Source organism: Numenius arquata, chromosome Z (genome assembly GCF_964106895.1).
Source record: "Numenius arquata chromosome Z, bNumArq3.hap1.1, whole genome shotgun sequence".
Lineage (NCBI taxonomy): Eukaryota > Metazoa > Chordata > Aves > Charadriiformes > Scolopacidae > Numenius > Numenius arquata.
The window spans coordinates 26,510,730-26,536,369 of record NC_133616.1 but is presented as its reverse complement, the minus strand read 5'-3'; the positions used below and the strand labels follow the sequence as shown (position 1 = coordinate 26,536,369).

The following is a 25,640-nucleotide window of genomic DNA, read 5'->3' as shown; positions in this document are numbered from 1 at the left end:
TAGCTTCATAATAATAGATGGTGTTGAGCTGGAGGCTTTAGTTATGGAGACAGCATCACTGTGGGCTCACAGAACATTATGTCTTCAAAGAAAGTGAGGAATACCCTATTCATTTCTAAAGCTTATTTTGGTACTTTCGTAAAATGTAGATCAAAGTTCACAGCTGAGTTTTTTCTAAGACAATTCAGAAAACTTCAGTAAGTGATTGGTGCTCATCAGAACATATTTTTTCTGGGTTTTTCTTTTGAGTAGGTTTTTTTCCTGTGTTCCAGCAAGACGAATATAATCTTGGTTTTAGGCTGAGATAAGCTGTATGTGCCTTATAGTAGCCGGCAAAGGAAGATATAAACAGACCTTGTTGAACCAGGAAGAAATTCCTTCCAGCTATGCTCACCTGGGATAAGAAATAAGAAGAAGTGATACTAATCCAAAGCTCTGGTGGTGGCATCCATCATGCATCTCTGAAGAAGCAGCCTGCTAACCACTCCACCTTAGGGTTGATATTGATAGCTAGTAGTATCTGTGTTGAATTGTGTTGGAGAAATGGTAAAAACATAGTGCATACCTTGAATCAAAAAGCTGTCTTCCTTTTAACTTTGGAGTAGAGTCTATAATACCTGTGTGAGCACTTGCAAAACAGTATTTTACTACTCTCAGACTATTAATTCTTAGTGGTTTTGAAGGCAAGAGAGAACCTATGAATTCAGCTCAGTCTTAATTTGTTCACTTTCTGTAAAACAGTGCATAGTTTATGTTAGATAAACAGTGGAAGACAACCAAAATTTTCTCCTGCATTAAGAAACTAGGTAGGTTATTCACTACTGTAACAACAGTGTTAAATTAGTTGAGAATACACTGTTTCCTGTGAAAATCTCCCTGAACTAAAATAGCCCTCCAACAAGCAGCAGCCAAAGCCAGCAATACATTGAGTGAAGAGAAAGGAATTGCCCTTTTCTAGTAGAAGTAAACTTGTGGAAAACTCCTCAATATTCACATATTAAAATATTTAACTTTTTCCTTTGCTAATTTCCAGGAGGAATTTCAAATATGATAACTCTCTACCAGCAGACTCTTACTGATGTCACAGAGCCCTGGAAGGATGCCCCCCACAACCCAGCATGGAAGTGGGACTTGAATTTGCTTTGGTAGCACTTTCCATGTGAGCTGGAGGGAGCTGAACAGTCTTCTAGAGCAAATGCCGGCAGCCCCTCAGGTGTAGGCAGACAACCTCCAGATGCTTTTTACTTAGTCAGTCTTTGGAAGGCAAAGTTAATCTTACATTTTAAAATGATTGTTTAATTGCAAGCTAAGAGTGTGCTTCAAAGGTTATGACTACTTACCTAGACCAAGAGCTGATGGAAGAATATCAGGATTATTTAGCTAGCAGCTTGCTGCAAATTAATGTTCTAGCTTCTCTTCATACTTATATGATCATATTACCTGAATCTTTCAGCATTGAAACTCACTTCATATCTTTTTGTATCAATTTTAATAATCATGCCCAAGAATTGGTCTACTGTATTGAACCATAGGTCTGCCAGCCTATTATCTTGTCTTGGGCAAGTGCAAAGAGCCGTGCGCCACAGACAGAAAAGAGGGCAAATGGAGAGGGTCCTCTCCCTGGTCTCTCTTAACTTGTAAGTAAGGGGCTTCTGAGTTCAAAGTATGTTCCTTTTGACATGTTTCACTGCAACACAGGGGCCTACATTTTGTAAATTTTGTTCAGCTGCTTTTCGAACAACAGCCCCTCCAGTGGCCTGATAATTTAAGTGGAAGCATCACATTTCTTCTATTGTGAAGACTACTGATGAGTCATTCTTCATTCAGCTCTACACCATTCATGATTTCACAGATGCCTATTCTGTTCCTTAGTTACTTCTCTTCCTGGTAGAAGCAGCCTAGTCTTTTTAGTTCTCAAAAAATGTCTTGGAATATCTATGATTATCCTTATTGCTTTCTCTTGAATTTTTCAAGTTTTGGTTAACTTATCTCAAAACAAAAGATAATGTACAGCATTGAAAGTGTGGATTCATCATAAATTTACATGGCAGCATAAAGCTGTTTTGTTTGTTTTGCAACAGCAGCACTTGGAGGGACTAGATGATCTTTAGGGGTCCCTTCAAGCCAACAGTTTTGAGATTCTTTACTCATTGGTGTTCCATTGAGCATTTCTAAACATTAGTGAGGCCCTTCTTATTCAGGTTCTGAGTACCTAGGGGAAGGGGAGGAAGTTTCTTACTGCCATAGACCATGAGACACTGTAGACAGTCAGTGGAGAAAGGTGTGCTCTTAATTTATGTGTCCTGCTGCTTTTTGAGAAGGAGTATGTAGTCAAAATACCTAGTGAAAATACTACTGGAAATTGATGCACTAGATTTTTGCCATCACTTACCCTACTAATTTGGTTAAAATGCTGCAGGGTGTTTTTTGCTTTTTGGATGTTTGGTAGTTTTTTTTTTCTTTTTGAACAAATTAACATTGGATAAGAAGGTGTTACCTTGAAAAGACACCTTGTCACAGCCAATTTGGTTTCTCAAATTTTGTATTACTATGGTATGGAAATCCAGCCAATTCTAAGCAAACATACCTCTAAACTTCTACATAAACACAAGAATAAGGAACCTGCAATACCTAAGAGTAGCATAACGTAAAGAGAAATAAATGCCTAGCTTTCTCATCAAAAGGTAGGAAATAAGCCAACTCACCTGTATTTTTCTTTTTTCTGTAGACTTGCATGTAAAACATTAACCATTAAGGAATATGATTTTTTTTTCATTAAAATCAATACCGTATTTAGAATGAGAAAAACAGGATGCTTTAAAGATAGAATTTCTTGGAAGAAATGTGTTTGGTATCAGACTGTGATGCAGCATTTTGTATTTTGATGTCTTCCTGGTGTATATTTTACCAATTAAATTTATTTATAACATTTTTGTTATAGCTATTTTTTGTGTGTCATTGGCACAAAAACTTCACTGACAGTGAGTACATTGATAACAATAACTATATTTTTTGAGACCATGTCCTTCTGAAGCAACGTGAATAGCTGACAAGTCATCTGAGCCACCTCTCCAGGCACTCTGCTCTTGAACAAGAGATGTGTAGGTAGTAGATCTGGGGACATAGGATATTTATTGCTCTGCTGTAGGGAGGAGGTGAAGGAGGAGGAAAGATTGCCAGGACACTGTTGGCATGTTGACACAGGAGTTCACAAGGAACATAAATCTGAGATTGCTGAACTACTAAGGTGTGTTACCTGTTCTTTAAACTGATCTCAGTGCCATTGGAGTGAAAGTCAGATAATGACACGTTAGTCTTCCTTAGAGGGTACCAAAGATCATCTAGGAACTACCTTCCATTTCCATACTGTGCAAGACACGATGCCTAGAGATAAAACATAGCACAAGTAGATGTGGCAGGTAATTGGACCGTATGATATGCTGAAGAAGAGTTAGTGTGGCTTTTTCTGTAAGGAAAGCATAAACTGAGATTAGCTATCAGCATCAAGCTTAGGTGATAAAAGGAACACTGTCACTCTGTGCTTGCCCTGTTTTTGCATTCTCCAGTTTGTCATCTTCTTTTGGCCAATTGCTGAGACAGGATGTCAGTCTAAGATTGGTCGAACCGACCAATATTTGGGTTTTCCTCACAGAGCTTCTAAAAAGGACATGGGAATGTGTTTAGAAATCTCTCCAGAGATTTGTGGGTTTTAAGGGACGTCCTAATCAACGGTGTTCAACAAACTGTAACCTGGACACCAAATCTGTTTCATGCTAACATCAAGAACCAGAATCGTGGTACTGGTAATAGTAGGACTAATGTGCAGATCATGAGCCTTGAATCCATGAAAGAAAAATGGAGCCGGGAGGGTTGGAGGAGAAATTGTATGTACAAACCAGCAGGATTGCTTCCAGATTATGTTGGAAGCCTTAATCTGGAAATTAAAGGAACAAAAGAGGCATAAACTACTCTTTATGGATAGTGGGGGTTTTGTAGCCTATCTTCCCTTGACAGATCTCAAAGCAGCTGCTGCTGTGAGCAGAATTGAGGACCAATCGTCAATGTTAGTTTCTGTGCCAAATTTAACAAAATAATGGCCAAACTAGTGTTTTCTACTCCATTGTTCTACTTCCTTTTATGGTAATGTATTCATAAGGAACTTGCTACCAAAATATGAACAGAATGCAAAAAAGTCCTAATATAATATTCCTGCTTCAGTTTTTATTTTGTATCAGGCACACATTTATTATATTTTTGCTCATGGAACTATTTTCAAGGGGCAGCTTGTTTCTTCAAGAGGTTGCCTACAATTGCTGGCAACTTGACACCAGTACATTTTGTCTTTTTCAGTTCTTTTTCTCTGAAGGATGATCCAACTTTTGTGACCTGTTTGTGCTAGCTGTCTTTTGTTCCCCTCTCTCTTCACTGTGTATTTCAGAGGTTTACCTGTATCCCATTGGTTTGCTTTTCTTCCCTTACGACTGATCTTAGATTGAAATGAAGAGATTATACTATCACTATTGTCTATAATTGCTTAAAAAGAGATGAATTATCTTGCAGGGGGAAAAAGGAGTGAGAAATAGAGAAGAAACGAATCTGTGTTTTCAAATCCTTACTTTTCTAACTTCTTATTGGAAAGGCAAGCCAGGAAACCATGTAGAGTGGAATGAGGATGAAGGAAGAAAGATAGAAATCTTAACATCTGTTCCTGAAGCTGACACTGATCAGACAGATCTTTGCAGCTTTGCGCAGAAGCAATTGTAGGAGCAGACTCTGAAAACAAAACTCAAAAAACAACTGAAGCATCCAATATGTTACCAACTGTGTAGTTCACAGAAATTCAACTCCAGTCATTTGATCCTTAGACTTTGAAGTGTTTATGAGAACTTCTGCTTATCTCCAGAACTGCTGCCAATCTTACCTCTACTAAGTTATGCAGTCTTGGAACATACCTCATGCTGAAGAATATGTGGAGTTCACAGCCAGAGACGTATCTGTGGCAGGTCTCCTGAAGGACCCAGTCAGGCTGGTATTCTTAGAGCACACGAGAAATGCAAGGACAACAGTGGGCTGGTGCATCTGTTACATGATAGCCTATGTCCAGCCAAGCTTGGTTTCAAATGCTTCTCACCCAGGTGAGTGCACAGGTCACTGCAAAAAGGAGTGCAAGGGTCATGGGTGAGGGAGAGACAGGAGCCTGACTACATCGCCCAGACACAAGGATGGTCATGGAAAGGAAGGCTCTTCTTCCCCTTGACTATGTCACTCTCTCCCTCAGTGACATAGCTTGTAAGCAGTGGCATTGCTTTAACTGGAGGCGTTGAGAGGACCTCACGTCAATTCTGTTTGCTCTTGAGAAGTATAAGAACCAGTTGCAGGTTTTTGAACTCTACCCTTGGGCTAGGTGCATGAAAGTACAGCAGAGCCAAACCTACATGTTTTGTGGATTTGGGTCTGTTGCCTGTGTATGTAGTGTTTCAATGCTACGTGCCTCGGTGTGTGTTGACCTGAGCTGAGGATTTAGTCCAGCTGAGTAGTTATATATGTGATAGCTACATAAGTAAAAAACTTTTTTTTTTTTTTTTTTTTTTTATCCCAAGGGAATTTTGAGGGTTTTTTGCTTATCATTAGATTGGGGAAATGCTACACTTCAGGAGTTAAAGCAAAGATGCAAATATATCGCAGACCTTCTAAATGAGTGCTAAATTAATACATTAAGGAAAGAAAACTCTGCTTATCTTCAATTTTTATAGTGAAACTGTTTAATTTTCTTCTTTACAGAGTATGCTGTAAAATTTGGGGTTTTACATAGCATTAAAATATTTGAGGTGCTACACTTTAGATAACACTTTCCTAAAAACAGAAAGCATTCTGAAATTAAACTGAAAGTTTTGCAAAACAAAAAGTCCTAAATTCCAAACACTTAGATCATACTTGCCTCAATCTGGAGTTGTATAATTATGGAGAAGAGAGATTGTTTTCAGAACATTCCAATTTCCTTAAAGGAGAGCTTTTTTCTGATTGTGTTTTCTACAGTAATAAGAGCTGGACTTATTCCTGAAAATGTGGGGAAATACAAAATTTTTTGTGAGGTTTTGTATAGGGCTGTACTTTTAATATACCAGTATTCTGAAGAAAATTTAGTTGCACTTTCCATCCTATCTTAAAAAAATTTTGTACTCTAATGCTTTATGCAAAATGTGTGGATGTTGGTTTTGTCCTTTTCTTACTTTTATTTAAGATGGAAATTTCATTTATATTTCCCTGGGCAGAAAAAGCATAAAGTGAGATAATAAATTTTATGCAAGAATCCAAATATGTAGATACCATTTGAAGAGTAAACCTACAAAATGAGAAAAGTGTTGCAAGTACTACGGTGGGTTTTTTTTGCATATGTGGGCCCTGGGTGTGTTTACTTTTCAACAAAGCAAAAAAACCACAGCCATGAGTATTGTTTGAAAGACCAGGACACCACTGTGGAAGGGCTGTGCAATGCAAACTGGAAATAACATTGCTGCCTTCGGCAGAGTAGCCTGTAACTGTTGATGAAATGTTAACAGGGGCACAGATGATAGAGTGAGACAGTGTTGTAAGAGTACACCATCATATCTACAGACCGTCTAAATACCTGGGGGCGTGGCTTATAGAATAGCTTATAGAAAACTACTCCAGTAGTTTTCTTTTTTTTTTCTCATTGCCTCTCTGCTTGTCTTTTTATTCAATGATCTTCACAACATAGCAGCCTTTTCTGCAACGGAAGAATTGCATGGGTTGAATGTGTTTCTCCCACTCCATGTTATTTTCAAGGAGGGAGATGTCCTTGTGCTGGGTCATTCAAAGGGCTGAGGATCAAATTCCCAAAGGTGTCTGAGGTACTTATGCAGCTCTCACATACTAACTGACTGTCATCCATGCATGATTACAAGGAACTGCTGAGGTTAGAAGGGACCTTTCAGATCACCTAGTCCAACCATCAACATAACACTAACAAATCATATCTCTAAGTGCTATGTCTACCCATCTTTTAAATAACTGCAGGGATGGTTCCTCAACTGCTTCCCTCGGCAGCCCGTTCCAATGCTTAATAACCCTTTCAGTGCAAAAATTTTTCCTAATTTCCAAACTAAACCTCCCCTGGCACAACTTGAGGACATTTCTTCTTGTCCTATCACCTGTTACTTGGGAGAAGAGACTGATCCCCACCTCTCTACAACCTCCTTTCAGGTAGTTGTAGAGAGTGATAAGGTCTCCCCTCAGCCTCCTTTTCTCCAGGCCAAACAACGCCAGTTCCCTCAGCTGCTCCTTAAAAGGCTTGTTCTCCAGACCCCTCATCAGCTTCGTTGCCCTTCTCTGGACCTGCTCCAGCATCTCAATGTAGTGAGGGGCCCAAAACTGGACACAGTAATCAAGGTGGGGCCTCATCAGTGCTGAGTACAGGAGGACTATCACTTCCTTAGTCCTACTCACCACACTTCCCTGATACAGGCTGGGATGCTGTTGGCTTTCTTCGCCACCTGGGCACACCACTGGCATGGAGCTTAGTGGAGCTGTGTATTGGGAGCAAATATTTTGTTTATTGTGATCAAGAAAAAGAAGGTGGCAGCTGGATGTCATGAGGGGAGCAGCTTGTGCAGCAGAGTGAGTTGGCAGCCCTCTAGTGGGAGCCAGGGAAATGCAAGGTATGAGCAGCTGGGAAAGCAGAAGCGCGGGTCAACTGGAAGCCACAGCAAGGAAAGAATAAAAAGACGGAACTTGACAACAGAGGTGGCAGAAAGCAGTGCTCCCTCTAAGAGAGTTGGGAGAGTAGCTGTATTGGTGGGTGGAGAAGATGAACAGAGGCAGCCGTGAAATGAATGGTGTCTAGAAAACCCATGAAGGTCAGGCCAAAAGCCAGGTAGCTCAGGACCAAATCTCCAGAAGGAGAAACATGTAGTCATCTATCCTGATTATTCTCACAGCGTTTGCCAGTTTATAATTTAGGGGCTTGAGTCTGAGGTGGCATCTTTGTGAAAAGAGCTCTTCATTTTTCTCCTGTAAATCCATCCCTTCTTTAAAACACACAGATTGCTAGACAGGTCAGGTGATACTCCCTGTAAGAGCTGAAGCTGGCAAAGAAGCATAGGGAGATTCCAAACAGAGAAAGAGTGGCCAAGTGTCAAATATAGAAAAATGCCAGTGAGCTGAATAGACCAGATTTGATAAAAAATAAAAGGAGAAAGATTGTGATATAGTTCTAAGAAAGACAAGACAAAGAAAGGGAAGAAGAGAGGAGCGTAACATTGCTGAACAGTGGAAGAGGAGCTGGACACCCTGGTCAGGTGTGTTGTGGCAGGAAGAGGAGCAGGACAGCAGCTCCAGGCCAGGGATGTTGGAGAACAGCTATGGGTCCTGTGCCTTGTAAGGGAATTCAAGCAAGGCTAAGACCAGTGTTGAGATCACACATGGTTGTAATCCTTTTCAGTACTGCAGTTTGACCAGGAAAAAAAAAATGGGAGGGATTTGCCCTTAAAAATAGTGGTATAATCAAATATGGAAATGATAATAGCCAAAGGACGAGCTGAGGTATAGATGGGGAAAGCTGAGCTGAAGTGAAATTCAAATGACTGCTCACAAAGGTGGGGAGATGGAGCCAGGGAACTACAGTGGTGCAGTGAGAGCCAGGTTGAGAAGAGAAGTGCGGTTACGCACCTAGAAAACCAAAGGGATAGAGGTCTGAAAACATACTGCAAAGGTGAGGGAAGGGATGCATCAGTGTGGGAGTAACTGAAGGAGAAAGAAGATATAGTGGGTTGGAAGAAGGAACTTTCAGGGCAAAAGGGTGTCTGTAGGTACCATGGCATCTGTGCAATGCTTCTCAACTGATGCATCCTTCCTGAGCCTTTCCAGGAGGCTGAACTCACCAACACCTTTGCTTTACTGCTTGGTTGGCTCTAGTTGCTGTTGTTGCTCTGGAGCAATGAAGAATTATTTAAGAAGATTTTGTTGTACTAATTAGTAATTACTTTTACAGTGGTTGTGTTACTAATTATCACAGAATCATAGAATGGTTTGGTTTGGAAGGGACCTTAAAGATCATTGAGTTCCAACCCCCTCTGCCATGGGCAGGGACACCTCCCACTAGACCAGGTTGCTCAAAGCCCCATCCAGCCTGGCCTTGAACACCTCCAGGGATGGGGCATCCACAGCTTCCCTGGGCAACCTGTTCCAGTGTCTCACCACCCTCACAGCAAAGAATTTCTTCCTAATATCTCATCAAAATCTCCCCTCTTTCAGTTTAAAACTGTTATCCCTCGTCCTATCACTACACTCCCTGCTAAAGGGTCCCTCCCCATCTTTCCTGTAGGCCCCCTTTAACTACTGGAAGGCCACTATGAGATCTCTGCCAAGCCTTCTCTTCTTCAGTCTGAACAACCCCAACTCTCTCAGCCTGTCTTCACAGGAGAGGTGCTCCCACCCTCTGATCATTTTTGTGGACCTCCTCTGGACTCACTCCAACAGGTCATTATAGAGGGCCTTTCCTTATAGAGGACGCGCTCCAGCCCCCTGATCATCTTCATGGTCCTCCTCTGGACCCGCTCCAACACGTCCATGTCATTCTTATGTTGGGAACCCCAAAGATGGATGCAGTACTCCAGGTGGGGTCTCACCAGAGCAGAGTAGAGGGGCAGAATCACCTCTCTCCAGCTGCTGGCCACACTTCTTTTGATGCAATCCAGGATACAGTTGGCTTTCTGAGATGTGAGCACACATTGCCAGCTCATTTTGAGCTTCTCCCACCAAGACCCCCAAGTCCTTCTCCTCAGGGCTGCTCTCAGTCCATTCTGTGTTTGTGCTTGGGGTTGCCCCAACCCAAGTGCAGGACTTGCATTTGGCCCTGTTGAACTTGATGATGTTAGGGTGGGCCCACTTCTCAAACCATCCAGGTCCCTCTGGATGGCATCCCTTTCCTCCATCATGTTGACTGCACCACTCAGCCTGGTGAGGGTGCACTCAGTCATGCTGTTGCTGACAAAGATGTTAAGCAGCAACAGTCCCAGTACCAACCCCTGAGGAATGCCACTTATCACTGGTTGCCACTTGGACGTCGAGCTATTGACCGCAACACACTTGAGTGTGGCCATGCAGCCAATTCCTCATACACCAAGTGGTCCACCCATCAAATCCATATCTCTCCAATTTAGAGATAAAGGTGTTGTGTGGGACAGTGTCAAATGCCTTTCACAAGTCCAGGTAGATTACATCAGTTGCTCTTCCCTTGTCCACCCACGCTTTAATGCTGTTGTAGAAGGCCGCCAAATTTGTCAGGCACGATTGGCCCTTAGTGAAGCCATGCTGGCTGTCACCAGTGGTGTTTAATTACTGATGATTCATAAACTGCAGGAGCTGTAATTCTCCGCAGGCATATGGGGGGTGTGTGGGTGTGGGTGTGTAAAGATTTTTCTATTGGTGATTTGAAAGAGTAGAACTTTAATGAAGTGCTAAATACGTTTATGATAGTAATGTAATTGATGATCATGGATTTACATAAAAACATAGGATTAAGAAAGTACCATTGACTTTATCTTTAATTCTTTGATTAATAGCCGATTCTTGTGGAGATTGCCCAGGAGATTAGAATAATACTGGGAATAATATTAGACAGTTTAAAGTGTTTCTGTGCTATTTTTAAGATTTTATTATTCCCAGATGGTTAGCTTTTTTATGATTTCTTTGTTTCCAACCCTGTGTCTGTTCCTCTGCTCACTGAAATTAGGGATTTTCTACTGACCTCTTTGGAACCAGGCTTGTCTCCACATATTTTACCAGAAAAGTTTGTCATGAGCTACTATACTAATTGATTTAGGTTGGAGATCTATTAGCAGTCCTTCCTGACAGTCAATCAGATAACAAGAGATTTATTTAAATTGGAAATCATCAGCAATGAGATATTCACTTAAGTCAGGAAATGAGCAGAGGTATGGTTGTGGTACCACTAATATGCAATGTCCACATGGTCAGATTCTTCTGGGAGTTAGGAAGATGTGGAATTAGTTCCTTCAGACCAAGGAGAGATCTTGGTTGTGTAGGCCAGGCACTAATGTCATTATTCTTCCTGCCTCCTCCAGCTGTGTTTTGAAAGAGAAAAATAAGACAGTTAATTGTATGCAGAGAAATTTGGGCGTATAAATCCAAGGGACTGATTCAACTTGTAAAACAAAACTCAGAACTCCAAATCCTGGAAGGACAATTTCAGACATACTTTTTGCTGTATCTGATGAGAAGGTTTATTAATTCCTCCTATGCTCAAATTCATTACCAGTCTTAATTTGAGGGTCCCATCCATTTTCATGCATTGTATAAGTAACAAAATTGAGCAACTTAGGGACTTAAAGGTTATACATAGCAATCCTTCAGATATAGCAGTACTTTTTCTGCATCCCTGTGTGGTTCTTACCCTATCATGTCTGCGCAGAGCAGGACAGGGACAAGCTCACCTACATCAGGCCTCTCAGAATTTCTAATCATCACAAAACTTTCCTACTGTTAGCAAAGGCAGGAACACCCTGAAACTGGGAGGGGGGGAAAGAGAGAGACTCTGATTTATAGGTCCTTCTCTTCAGGTATTTTCTATTCATGAGGCTGACACAGAAGCAGCAGGGAGAGAAACCCTGAGTCACAGTTGTATGGATTTTGTTGTTGTTTTAAAATACCCAGGCTAAGAGAAGTGGCTACCCTATAAAGGAATCTCTCTAAAGGGATTGGTAGACTTGCCTGTATTGATCTATGTCTTAGACACAGTTATTCCATCATGTGTAAAACAGAGTAATTAATGCTGGATGTCCTCAGAAGTGGTAGAAAAGAGTAAGACATTCATTTGCAATGTCAGTTCCCTTGTAGCATTAATAAATGCATAATAAAATAAATATCTGTGTCCTAACTGTCTTTTGTCAAAGAACCCAGGCTCTTAATTAATACATTCTGGGATAGTCAGAGCTGTGCATTGGGAGAAAAAAAGCTTTTGCACTGATACTGACCCTGTTGTGTATTCTTACAGATTTGTCTAATGAGACTACTTTAAAACTGTTTGGGTTTTTTTTAAATAATCAAAGTGAATCATGATAAACCATGTATTTAAGAGTTACCTATATAATATGATTTAAGTGTGAATGTGCTGGTTTTCTTTTTTGGTTGGGGGGGAAGAGGCATTGGAAGCTTTCAGAGAACTGTTTCTCTAACCTTACTCGTAACTCATGGTTGACGGTGGGTGCTAACTTTCATTTCTATTCTGATATACTTACTGGCGTTAAGTTACATTCTGCCATGGCAGGAGCTCAAGTGGGAAGTGGAGCTTTTGTGTGAGAAAAAGAGAGGTTAACTACACTTACATTGGGGGCAGTTTTTGCTTTGGAAAACAGTGGCAGGCTTTGTAGTTTAATCTTTTGGAGTACTGCCTGTTACCACCTTCTGACGTACATTGTTGGGCTGAGAAGAATCGATGCTCAGTGGTGCATGAAAGTCCAACGTGTCAGTTGTAGCTATATATAATACCACTGTCTCACATGCAGGCAAGGCTGTTAATACTTAACATGGTATTGTATTCTGTAAGGAAAAATGTTGACTACTGGTAACTTCACCCATTTTGGATGTTTATACACATTCCTTTGAAAAATACTAAATTTAAGAATAAGGTAATACTTAGACAAAAGGCTCAAACTAACAAGCACCACAGAGCAAAATGCTACAGAGATAAGGCTCCAGGATTCCTGTGTGTCGCGGAATGATCCAGGGAATCTGCCTATAGTTAGGTTTTTGTTCAAATTAGATGTCTTGCAGGGCGATTGATTTAACCTTCCTACACCACGCACCTGGAGTTACTGGTACCACGAAAGCAGAGAATCTGCTCTTTTGGAGATTACTAACTTGTAAATAATCCTCCTTAGCAGGAGGAGAACAATCTTTTAAGGGCTCAAAGACTCTTTTCCTTAAGTGCATGCATCTGTGGGAGGACATAGGTATTGTTCAGTTGCTTAACAACGTTCTGTAGCTAATGGTCTGAAGTGAAACAAATCAGTAGTATACAGGAGAAGTGTATTGAAATGTATAAGACACAGTAAGTATTAAGGTAGTCAAACTCCTAGGAAATACGACAACAAAGCAGCCACAGCCAATCTCTGCTGTCTTTCTTGCACTAGCTTTAACTTATGAGGTACTCACATGTCTTCTGAAAACATCATGGCTCACATGGTAGCAATGTTCTTTCCTGCAAATGAAAGGCTATGGTTCTGGAAAACAATTTTAAATCTACAATCCAAACAAGTTCTCTTGTCTGAAAAGTCACTTTTTTCTTGACCAAACCCATTAAAATATTATTATTGAAGATACATCACAGGCCCTTTAATACAAGCTCTGTTTCATATTCAAATGAATAAGGCAAGAAAAAAATAGCTTTCTGTAGTCTTAAGCAAAATACAAGTCCTTTTGTGCAACCAAGGTATTCTGTCGGGGAAAAAGGGGAAAGAACATGGTGGTTTTTGTTTCCTATTTAAAACCCTATGATTTTTAACTTAGAGGCAAATAAAACAAAATTAGGAGTTTGCTAAAATATGTTCATAAAAGATACACTTCAAAGCAACTAAATTAAGGCTGCTAGTCATATGCTTGCCTACCTTTGAAAGTCTTTCATGGTTCTCTTTGACCTTTCATTCTTGCATGTAAAATGCTATCTTGTTAAGAACCAGGCTGGAAGGAAATATCTGTATTACTCTTCTTCAGCAGGCTTCAACTACAGAAGTACAAATTGGGCCCATGAGACTGACACAAGATCCAATTCAGGTAAGGTGCTTGTTCAGTTTCTTGATGCAGTCAACTCTGTGCTAAAGGGTGAAGAAATTAGGGTTCAAACCCTACAGTAAAGTATAAAGTTTTCATTTCACTTGCGCAAGGACTGTGAGATGGGTAATTAGTGTTTTGGTTTATCTGATTGCTTAAGAAGAGATCTACAAGTAAATTAACTTGGTAAACAAGGTGCTTAGATTTCCATTATCAAATCATTCCTTTCATATGTCCTGCCAATATGCATGTGTGTATGTGCATTATCAAGGGAAAGAGCTGCCTCTATGAGTGTTAAAAACTGTTCAGTTCTGATATACCAAAGCAGAGAGCTCCATTATAAAGTTTAGGTACTTGGCAAGTTTTGCTGGGTTTTGCACAACAGGACAGAGAAGACATAGAAGACAGCCATGGAGGACCATAAGTAAAGCAGAAAGCAGACCTTAAGCAGAACCATTAACTGAAGAGTTTTCCATAAAGACATTGTCATACAGTAATTTATTTACAGTAAAGGGAAAACACTTTACGTACACCTACCTCCTTTGTTTGTGGAACAAGCTACATCACCTCAGCTAATTTGGCAAGTATTGCACACATCGACACATTTAAAAAATGTGTGTTAATCTTTTATTCCATCTTGACAATGCAGTTAGGTGTTTCTCTGTGCAGGGCAAACAGCTACTGAATATCACATTTTAACTGTGAGTGCTTAATCATGTGCACAATATAGTTTCTTAAAACAATTGCCACCGGGTTTTTTCCTACTGATGTTCGTTTTATTCTGGTGCGTGTTTTATGCTGTTATGGGACACCTGTGCCAATCTCAAAATGGCCTGTATTTTTTTGGCTGAGAGGTGACCTTACTTGTAACTGTGACCTGCTATAAACCATTTAATAGATTCCTCACTGGACTTTATCACGATCTGTGTTGGAGGACAAATCTGGTTTGGTTTGGATCAGACTGTGACCAAGGTGCTGCTGACCTTAAGGGGCAGGGGGAAGAGTCCAAAGCAAACCCACCAGCTCCCACCCTCCAAACAACCTCCCCACACACAGCTTTTATGTCTGCCCCAATTTTGTACCAAGGTGTGTAAATAGGCTTTGTTCGGTTCTAAGACCTTAGATATAACCATGATAAAAGTACATATAAATGTGCTTTCTACACAGGACACAGGAGAAAGGTGGGTTTCACAAGTGTTTAGAGCATCTAAGAAAGCTGTCTTACCCTTTGGCAGAAGTGTTTACCAGAGCTAATACGGGTTTGGCTTTGTCTCCCATTCAAATTTTCTTACCTCTTGGCACATTCATTGGCCATCATCTCTTTCACAGCGTTGATGTCAAACTCCAGAAAGATGGTGATCTTCTCTGTTGCACTGCAAGCGAAGCATGATGATGCACAGTGTTTTACTGTTCCTCCATACCGATTTTTAATTTTCAGTGTAAAACAAAATCTTATCCCTACCTTTTTTTGGAGCCACTATATGTTAAAACTCTCTTGCTGGACACAATAGCATAAAAATAATTAAGTAACTTTATTTTTACTTCTTAAGTTGCTGTTTGTAATTTTCTAATTTCATTTGCATTTCAAATTTTCTATTTCATTTTGCAATCCTTTATTTCCAAACTGTGAATGTTGAGAAACAGAAGATGTCAAAAAATGTGCCCCAAAAAACCTGTTTTCTGAACCACACTGTACCTATCAAACTAGGACCAAAACAAAACTAACAGCAGCTGGAACCAAATAGAAGATTTTATCAGAGTAGGGACTTTACCCAAGTATCCACAGACAAAGAACGCAGCTCAACAATGCTTTCCAATGCTTTGATGGCTGGAAAAAGATCAGGGATTAGGTAGAGTGACAACAGTTACCCTGGATGTTAAGCATCAATAACTCTACTTATTGTTAACTGCAATTAAAAATATTTTTACTAATAAATTGAAACTTCTTAAGTTATTTCTTAATATTTATGGAAATTCCACCCTATAATTTTCTTCCACTGTTTAATGGAACCATCACTGGTTGTCCTGCTAACATTAATTGATTTGTTTACTGTTTGGAATTCAACAATCCTGACAGCTCAAGGTAAGACAAAAGTTATGGTCACCTTTTCTGTCTTCTAGACCAATTTTGTTAAATTTCACATGTTGACACCAAAGCTGCATAGAGCAGTACAGATGAAAGGTTATTGACCTTTCCAATGGATATCTGGGGAAAATTTTTCATTTTTTGCTCAGACCGGTTGTTTCAGTGAAGTCAGGGGATGAGTTTTTTTTGTGAAATGAGCAGGACTTTGCTTTATGCATAGATTATTCTCTGGCTGCTGCCCTCCTGTGCAATTTGAACAGCTGTGGATAAATTTTTGACTTTTTGAGGCCTTTCTTTTTCACAGCTTGTTTGCACTAAATTAACCCTTTTCTTCATCTTTCACACAGGATGGCATGGTAAGCGATCAGCTGCTATGGTAAATATGTGCAAATTCTGAAGGGGGTTGTCTACATGGCTTCTGTTACTAGCTGTGTAATTTGGACGCTGATAGTGTAGGTATTGTAGTGGAAGGATGAAGAATTTATTCTCTCCTAAGACCAATCTTTCTTTCACACAAGAAGCACACAAATGCAGTTGTTTTGAGCCTATATTCTGTGTGTTAGTTAGCAAACAGACTTCCTACAGCATCAATTTGATTTTTAGAACAGTGCCTCAGCACACATCCTACCTGATCTTCTGTGAGTAGTTCCTTAAGTGGTCAGCTGAAGTTGTCAAAACTGCCTCATATATTTACATAATTAGGGGCAATTTCTTGAGTAAAAATTGTGATGTTTGAATAATTTTTTCCCCCTACCCATCACTGTCCATGTCAGCTTGCCTGTTGTCCTTTCAGTTTTGAAAGAATATGGGTTAACTCCATTTTGTTGTACATCAAAGGAGAAATAATGAATAAAATTCATTATGTTAATTGTTATTTTAATTTTTTGTCCCTGAAGAGTGGTAATTAAGGCAGTTGCGTTTCAGACAGTTCATTACAATTAAAAGTGTGTGTAGCTGGGATGGCCTGATGAAGGTGGCTATGATGTTTGAATACCTACCCACCTACCCTGGGTGGCTACTGGTTAAATTTGAACATGAGTTAGAGGAGGCTCATCATCTGGCAGATGACATTGTCCTAAATATCAGTCCTACACAGTTAATTATTGATTATCTATAGATAATCACTCTGTCTGTTAAGAAAGTTGTGCTGCTGCATCAGCTGTTTCACAGTCTGTTGTTCAATCTTCCCACTTTCAAAGTAGACTCAATCTTCTGTAGAGAAAAAGTGTTTGTTAAGACTTGCACCATGCAGAGAAATATTTTGTATGTTTAATGTGGTGCCCCTGTTTTGCATGCTTTGCAGGTTTTGCTGATCTTTGCAAAAGAAGACAACCAGAGTGATGGCTTCTGGTGGGCTTGTGATAGAGCTGGGTACAGATGCAATATTGCCAGGACTCCAGAGTCAGCGCTTGAATGTTTTCTTGATAAGCACCAGGAAATAATTGTTATAGATCACAGGAACTCCAGATTTTTTGATGCGGAAGACATCTGCAGGTAACCTGAAGGACCACATGCTTCTCTTGAACTTCAGAGTATATTGTACAAAACGAAACCTCCTAATTTTAAAAACAAAAAGTGGGGGGGTGGGGGAAAACCCAAACAAAAAAAGACCCCCCAAAATTATAGTAAGATGGAATTTTGGAGATTGAGGCCAGAAGGTTTGCATACATTTGTAAGAGAACAACATGCAAAATACACATTTGGCAAAGCTGAATTGTAGAATCATCTCTTTAGGTCATGGGCTTCTATCAGAACGTAAGCCAGAGCTGCTGTGAAATTATTCCCTGCTGTCTGGGCCTGCTTCTTTCCTGGGTTACTGCCACAGCAAAATCTGAAGCTGCAGGGCTCCAAAGGAATGTGTGTGTTTGTCCGCTGTGTCAGGCACTTCCACCACTTCACAGAAGTTCTCATCACTCTTCTGGTGCTCATGACTCTGTCTTAGCAACTCTAAAGTTGCAAGTGCTTCTTTGCTAAAGTACACTGTTTCAGCTGAAGCATACATTTTGTACCATACACCATACTGTGCTTCTCAGTCCATCATGAGCTGAAATTTCCCATGTTTATGACAAGGAGTGTTTTAAAGCTCAAATACTTGTGGTGGTGGAAGCTCTTCTAAAAGACCAACAGAAAAATATAAAGACTGCTTATTCAGGACAGGGTGAAATGATTGAAAAAAGTTATCTTTAACCAATAAAAGGTGAATGGAGTGTTCTTCTGATAGCTGGTCATATTCTTTTCAGTTTCTCAATAACGCATAAAGTGGTAAAATTTTATTTATTCAGCCTTTCGTAAATAATAGTCTATCATATTTACTGTACCCTCTTTTCTTACTTGCATGCCTCAGAAGAGCTTCCCAACCTCTAAAGAAAATTTGACAATATCTAGAAGGACATATGGGAGAAGGTGGCGGATATTCTTGTTTAAATTATCTAATGGGTGTTGAAAAGGCATTGTATAGACTGACCTTTATTAACTCACGCAGTCAGGGCAGTCTGCTCCAAATGAACTAAGTAAACAGGGCGAACCTTTACTATGTTATAAAAGTAGATTCAAAGAGCAGCTGTTCATGCCCTGCATTTTTGGAGCTCTTGCCTCTTCCCTGCATTGAGCAAAATCTGTGGAATCTGTTACCAAAATGGAAATGGATTGTCTAAGCGGTAATGGGTAGGTTTTGGCAGTGTGATATCCTATTTTCTAGCCTCAATGGTTTCTTTCAGTCCTGGTATTCAGGTGTATTATCTTTGAAGATACTCAGAGTAACACTGAGAAAGCATGTGGTATAACTGAGAAATTTTCATCTCTGCAGGTCTATTCGTGCCACAAAACCATCAGAGCACACTGTGATACTTGCTGTGGTTCCACGCACGTAAGTGTTACTGCTTTGTGAAAGATTTTTATTTTACTTTATAAGAATGTTATGTATAATAGTTATCTAAAAATAGAAAGTGTCTTACTAGCAAGCCTTATAGGGTAAGTTTAACATTACTTTACCTGAAATGGGTTAGTGATGTTTTATGTGACCTATTTAGGTATTTGACAACTTTCCATTTATACAGGCTAGTACTATCCCTCTCACCTCAACTCACCAGAATGTTGTCCTGAAATCCTTATTCAGTAATTCCTACCTCATGTATTCAGGCAGGATTCATAGATTCATAGATTGGTCCAGGCCGGAAGGGACCTCCAAAGGTCAGCTAGTCCGACCTCCCCGCAGTCAGCAGGGACACCCGCAACTAGACCAGGTTGCCCAGGGCCTCATCGAGCTTCACCTTGAATATCTCAAGGGAAGGGGCCTCAACCTCAATTCTTACTGACTTAAATACATTTTTATCAAATACCTTCAAAAAGGAGACCTTTCCTGTTTTTGTTAAAACTCCTGCACACTACTGAATCATTCTAATTTTATTAATTTCCTAGCTCAATTGAAATATTAGGAAATAGAGATGCAGGAGAAGAAATATTCCCGTCAAGGTTAGAAAATAGACTAAGATTGCTGCTGAGCAAGGCTTTACAACTTGCTTCACCTTTTACTTAATAGCACTTTTTTAGACTTTCTCATAGGATATCACAGGGTGTCTTCTATCCTCTTCATGCTTTCTTTTTGTAGTGCCCTTCTGTGTCTATGAAGAGACACAGGACTTCTGTAGAATATCTGTCAGGTTTGCTGTAGGAATAACTATCGGGTTGTATAAAAGCTGCAAATAACTATAAAGGAAGACTATAACATCAACTCCTGTAATAGTATGATTTTATGTATGTATTTTATGCAAGAGTGTTCCCACTGCATTCATTATATTTAGGTAACTATATCAAATTAATACCATCTAATTCTTGAATGATGTGTGATCATAAAACATACCAGTTCTGTTTAATATCTTTATCAATGATGTGAATGAGGGGATTGAGTAAGTTTGCAGAAGACACCAAGTTGGGTGAGGGTGCTGCTCTGCTTGAGAGTAGGAAGGGTCTACAGAGGGATCTGGACAGGCTGGATCAATGGGCTGAGGCCAATAGCATGAGGTTCAACAAGGGGAAGTGCCGGGAGCTGTACGTGGGTCACAACAACCCCACGCAGTACTACAGGCTTGGGGAAGAGTGTCTGGAAAGCTGCCTGGAACCCTCTCACTACAAGAAAGACATTGAGGTGCTGGAGTGTGTCCAGAGAAGGGCAATGGGCTCTAGAGCACAAGTCTTATGAGGAGCAGCTGAAGGAACTGGGGTTGTTTGGCTTGGAGAAAAGGACGCTGAGGGGAGACTTTATCACTCTTTACAACTACCTGAAAGGAGGTTGTAGCAAGGTGGGCGTTGGTCTCTCCTCCCAAGTAACAGGGGATAGGACAAGAGGAAATGGCCTCAGTTTGCACCAAGGGAAGTTTTGATTGGACATTAGGAAACGTCTTCACCAAAAGGGTTGTCAAGCATGGGAACAGGCTGCCCAGGGAAGTGGTTAAGTCACCATCACTGAAGGTATTTAAAAGACATGTAGATGTGGTGCTTAGGGACACAGGTTAGTAGTAACTTGGCAGTGTTAGGTTAATGGTTAGACTTGATGATTTTAAGGGTCTTTTCTAACCTAAATGATTCTATGATTTTGTTTTGTAGATCTGCTGACCAAGAAGAGACTTCTGTTCTTCCCCTTCTAAATGCAGGCTTTGATAGGGTATGTATAAATTACATATTTAATATAGTAACCATGATTGTTTCATAAATTACAGACACTTCTATTTCCTTAAATTGAAAACTATATATTTGCTTCTGTCAAAAATTTATTCACAGAAAACCAGTGGCAGTTGACCGGGTTTTCTTTTCTTTTCAATAGTGTATCCAAGAACTATAAAATATAAGACAGTCCGTAATCTAGCTGATCCTTCCAAAATAAGCAGAAATGCTGAGATTAATTTCTTGTGGTCTGGGTGGGTGGTGAGTGGGTTTTGCTTATGACTGCATTAAAAAACCAATGATGGGGGCCCCTGATTAATGTGTGCTGTGTATCGCAGCCTGCTGAAACTTCTGACATCTCTAGGTGCCTCGGACTGCTGGGATTCCTCTTCTGAGGGGACTACAAGCCTAGTCCAGCTTCTCCTGACATGAAGAATAATTTAATATTTTTTTTATGAGGTCTATTGTGTTGGCTTGCACCTGTTCTTCTCAGGATAGCATTAGATTCTCTCCTATACAGGCAGCAGAAGGGAATATAGCTGTTCATACTGTTTCTCAAAACAGCTTTATAGGAGAGACGAGAAAAGCAGGAGTTTTCAGCTCTGAAAATCTAGGTCTGGTTGCTTACCCTCTTCCAGCCTTTGTGTGAGTGGCTTTGGATAGATATTAATGTCATGTTAATGTAATATAAATCAGCTGTAATGTTAAAGCTAGCCATTCATAAGGAAGGGTACATATTGAAGTGATAGGAGCACATCAGTGGATACTGTAGTTAGGGAGAATTAATTACATATAGTCGGGACAATTAACTTTAATAAGGAAAATCAGAGAAGGAAGGGAATTAACCCAGGTAGAATCTCATGCTAATATGCTCATACTGAGTCCAGTATCTGGGCTAACTCATGTTTAGTTTGATTTTCTTTACAAAGCAGAAAGTGCACCAGAGTCACCATTTGTAGAATGTCTCCACAAAGACATAATAGATCTTGTCTCTCTTGCAAGGGTACTATGGGAGCAAAAGGGTTAAAAGCAAAAGCATTTCTGAAGTGCTTAGATGCTCCAAAAAATGGAAAAGTTGAGGTCCAACTCAGGCCCAAGAAAGGTCAGCCCAAAAGCACCAGTGCTTTCTTAGTGTAACTTTCTCCTTCTTGCTCTCAAAAAAAAAAATCAAATAAGTATTTCTTCTCAAGTCTGGTGTCTTATTTGAGAACAATGCAGGGCAATATGTTTTATGGGCTAAATTGCAACTGTAGGTGTAGTACAGAGCAGAGCCAGAGGAGACACTGTGCAGCTCTGAGACACATCTCAGGGGTACACAGTCTGCCTAGGAAAGTAAAATCTTTTTGCACCCGACAGCTGCTCTAACCATTCCCTCCAGCTGTCCCAATTTTATCAGAGAGCTTGCATAATATAGCAATTCCCTCTTGGAATTATTTTCAAGCCTTTAAAACACATTTGATGTCAAGGGTCCTATTTTCACAGTGGGGTGGACGTAGGAATTATTTCTGCTTGGATGGGGTCAGTAGGGACTAAATCCATTAACACAGAAAACCTGCTCTACACAAACAAAGATTTAAAAATACCTTTCTTCAAATAGAGAGACAGTATTTGCGGGGCATCTCTTCCTCAGCAGCCAAAAGAAATTTATTTTTGGAAAATCATATCTGCTCAAAATATAAGATTCTCTTCACTATTTTTCTTTTTAATTCTACCTTTCTGGTAGCTTTGTTTTGCATTTTCACTGTTCATTATATCAGCATTTGTCCTATTTTTGCCCATTGTCTTCCTCCTCTTCCCTTGACAAAGCACTGAATGCAGTTGCTCCGTCTGGTGGTGGCTGTCTTTTAAATGCCCCTCCAACTTGATTAGTAAAGAGTCTGAGCTTCTAGCCAATTTGTCTGTCACCTTTTTGTAGAGTTTTGTATACTTTTTACATCAGGTTTGGATCTAAAGATTCCAAAGAACTCCCTTCATCTTTTTTGAGGGATACTCTTGCAAATAACTGTATTTTGTGCAGTGAATAGCAGATTATTCTGCTTTAAAATGTTCTGTTACCTTCATGTTAGAGTAATATCTTTCCATGTTTATGCATAGCTATAATATATATTGTAACTAGTCCTAAAGAAATCACTTCTCATTTCTTCTAATGAAATCAGTGATGATTGATCACTATCCTGATCTTGATCACTATGATCACTAAAAGGTCTTAAGAAGAGAGAGAGACTTTTCTGTTAATTTGCATTTTTCTTTATGCTGAATTGTTTCTGGTTTTTCTTCCTCCTTCCCAAGAAAGTCTATTTTATTACAACTTATTTTTTTAATTTTTTTTTTTTGCTTATATCATTAACAGCTGTTGTGTTTGTGTTTTAATGGTGTTGTTAAAACAGTGCATTTATGATGCTGATTTTTCTTTTTCCTCTCAGCCTCATAAATCTAATAATGATGGCCTACTTAGGAAGGAAAAATTTAAATTCCTGACTCACTTTTAACTATGATTTAAATTAACAAACCAGGGGATTTTAATGTTTGCAGTTACAATCTTGTCTTGTATTTTGAACATTACCACTTTTTCTAAGCAAATGTTGATGCCCATTGACCAGTTAGTATTAAAACTTTCTGGTTTGCAACAAAATAAATCTTTAATATTAGACCTAATACTTCTTGTTAAACAGGAAGAATGATGCACTTCTACTAGCTGATGACAGTTGTGGCTTGTGTCAAGCTCTGTATAGGACAAGTATGGAGTCCAATTATAATGAAATAAAATGTAATTTAAGAGTATATGTCGGTTAAATCAAAATGTACTGTATAAATACTAAACTTTTTAAAAAGGAACTATTGTTGTCTGCTTTCCAATAGTTGAGAGTTAATAGATCTTCATCTTCTCATGCCTCATTTAGATGCACAGATTAGAAAAAGGAAGTTTTTCCTGCTTTTTTCAGGTCCCAATTGATTTCTCATCTTTGAACGAGCCAATGAATGAATGACATCAGTACTACAAACTTAAATAAAGAGATTCTGTGTATCTGCAAAAGACTATACAACAGTTAAGAACAGGTTTAGCACTTCAATAAGCTACAATTCTTGGTTCCTAACCAAAGATTTGTGCCAAGATAGTGGTTGGCTTTTGCCAGTAAACAACAGTGGTTAGATTTTATCACTAAACAGCACTACTTTAAACTTCAGTTTATAAAGAGCTTTAGTACATTCTAGTAAATTTAGTTTGTAAAATAGGTTGACATCATTGTTAAATTGTATATTATTGATTATTGAATATTTGAAAGAGCACCCTAAAACCGAAAATCTAAATCTACGGTAGTGTAGAAGAAAATTTTGTTTGCAGCCAATTTATTATACAAAAACATGACACCATTTGCACCTTTGCTTCTGCCACTTTGACATTGTGCTTTTTGGTTTCCCATGCATTCACTTAGTGTGTGAAGTGAGAGTTACAGAAATATTATAAGCTCTTAACATTAAGGAGTGAAGCAGACCCATGTCAGTAGTTATTTTTAATTTTACTTTTTTACATTTTTATAGCAGCTTGGGATTAAGTCATTGGTCCTCAAAATACAATTTTTCATATAGGAGAGAAGCATAGATTTCTTAAAAGTCGTTCTTTGTTCCTTGGAGGTTTGAGACCTGCCTCTTGACTCTGCATGCTGCTGTGATATGACAACTAGTGACAACACATGATATCATCTGTGAAAACTAGAGTGGGTACATGTATTTCTAAAGGAGTAATTTAGTTCTTCATAGCAGAAATTTTCTAATGAGCAGTAAACTTTAACTGAAGTCAGAGAAACTACTTCTGTGTCAACATAAACTGTCTGATTTCAACAAGACCAAGCACAAGACCTTTCAGCTTACCACCTTTGCCTGACAGAGGACATTATTTCCTTTCTGAAGTACATAAAAGTTTGTTAACTGTTGTCAGCATGCTCCTTACTTTTACGCTTTTCCGCACTTATGAATTTACAGTGATAGCTCAGTGAGTTTACTTGTGGACCAAAGTTACTTCACCTTCTGAGCTTCAGCTGCAATATGGGCTTGAAAAAAAATGAAATGCCAAATAATTTTTTTTCTTTTTTTAGCATGAATGTTTATGTCTCTAAGCTATCCCATTTCCATTTTGAACAAAGGATAGATGTTCAAAATGAAACATCAAGACAATGCTGGGTTTGTGTGAAACTGTTTGCATTTTTTTAGATTATCTGTTTCTATCTGGGTTGCTAAAACTGACTGGGAAAATTCACAGTTGAGGTATTAGCATAGTTTTATACTTGCTTTGTATTTGAGTAGCTATGTTGTCTTAAGAACTAGGAAATCATTCCTGGGGAAAAGATGACTACAGAACACGAAAGATACAACTAAAGCTTTTTATCTCTACAGAACCACAGGATGGTTGAGATTGGAAGGGACCTCTGGAAGTCATTTTGCCCAACCTCCCTGCTCAAGCAGGGCCACCTAAAGCAGGTTTCCTACGACCATGCCCACACAACCTTAGAAGATCTCCAAGGATGGAGACTCTGCCACCGTCCTGGGAAACCTGTGCCAGGGCTCAGTCACCCTCACAGTATAAGAAGTGTTTGCTGATGTCCAGAGGGGACCTGCTGTGTTTCTGTTTGTGCCCATTGCCTCTGGTTCTAACACTGGGGACCACTGGAAAAAGGCTGACTCTGTCTTCTTACACTCTCTTTTCAGATATTTATATACTTTGGTCCCCCTTTAAGCCTTCTCTTGTCCAGGCTGAGCAGTCCCAGGTCTCTCAGCCTTTCCTCACAGGAGAGATGCTTAATCAACTTCATGGCTTTTGCTGGACTTGTGCCAGCTCTCTTTATAGGATTAGAGTTTTAGATGCAGGAACAGAAATAACAGTTTAAAACCATTCCAACCTATTTCATGTACTCTTGATTTGTCTTCCAGCAATTCATGGAGAATAGCAACATAACTGCTTGTTACAATGAGCTGGTTCAAATAGAACATGGGGAAGTACGATCTCAGTTCAAATTACGGTATGTAGAAGTATAAGAAACTGCAAACGTCAACCGCTTGGTCTACGTAATTGTGTCAGGTTACTTTCTGC

General features: G+C 39.5%; 1 protein-coding gene across 1 annotated transcript in view; it reads left to right on the top strand.

Annotated features, from left to right (window-relative positions):
• Positions 1-25,640, top strand: part of PDE8B (phosphodiesterase 8B) — a 76,307-nt gene that overhangs the window by 20,126 nt on the left and 30,541 nt on the right. The window contains exons 2-6 of the mRNA XM_074166927.1: positions 13,753-13,812; positions 17,199-17,389; positions 18,702-18,761; positions 20,498-20,555; positions 25,481-25,569. Of these exons, the coding sequence (XP_074023028.1) occupies positions 13,753-13,812; positions 17,199-17,389; positions 18,702-18,761; positions 20,498-20,555; positions 25,481-25,569 (458 nt within the window). The remainder of the gene's footprint in view (positions 1-13,752; positions 13,813-17,198; positions 17,390-18,701; positions 18,762-20,497; positions 20,556-25,480; positions 25,570-25,640) is intronic.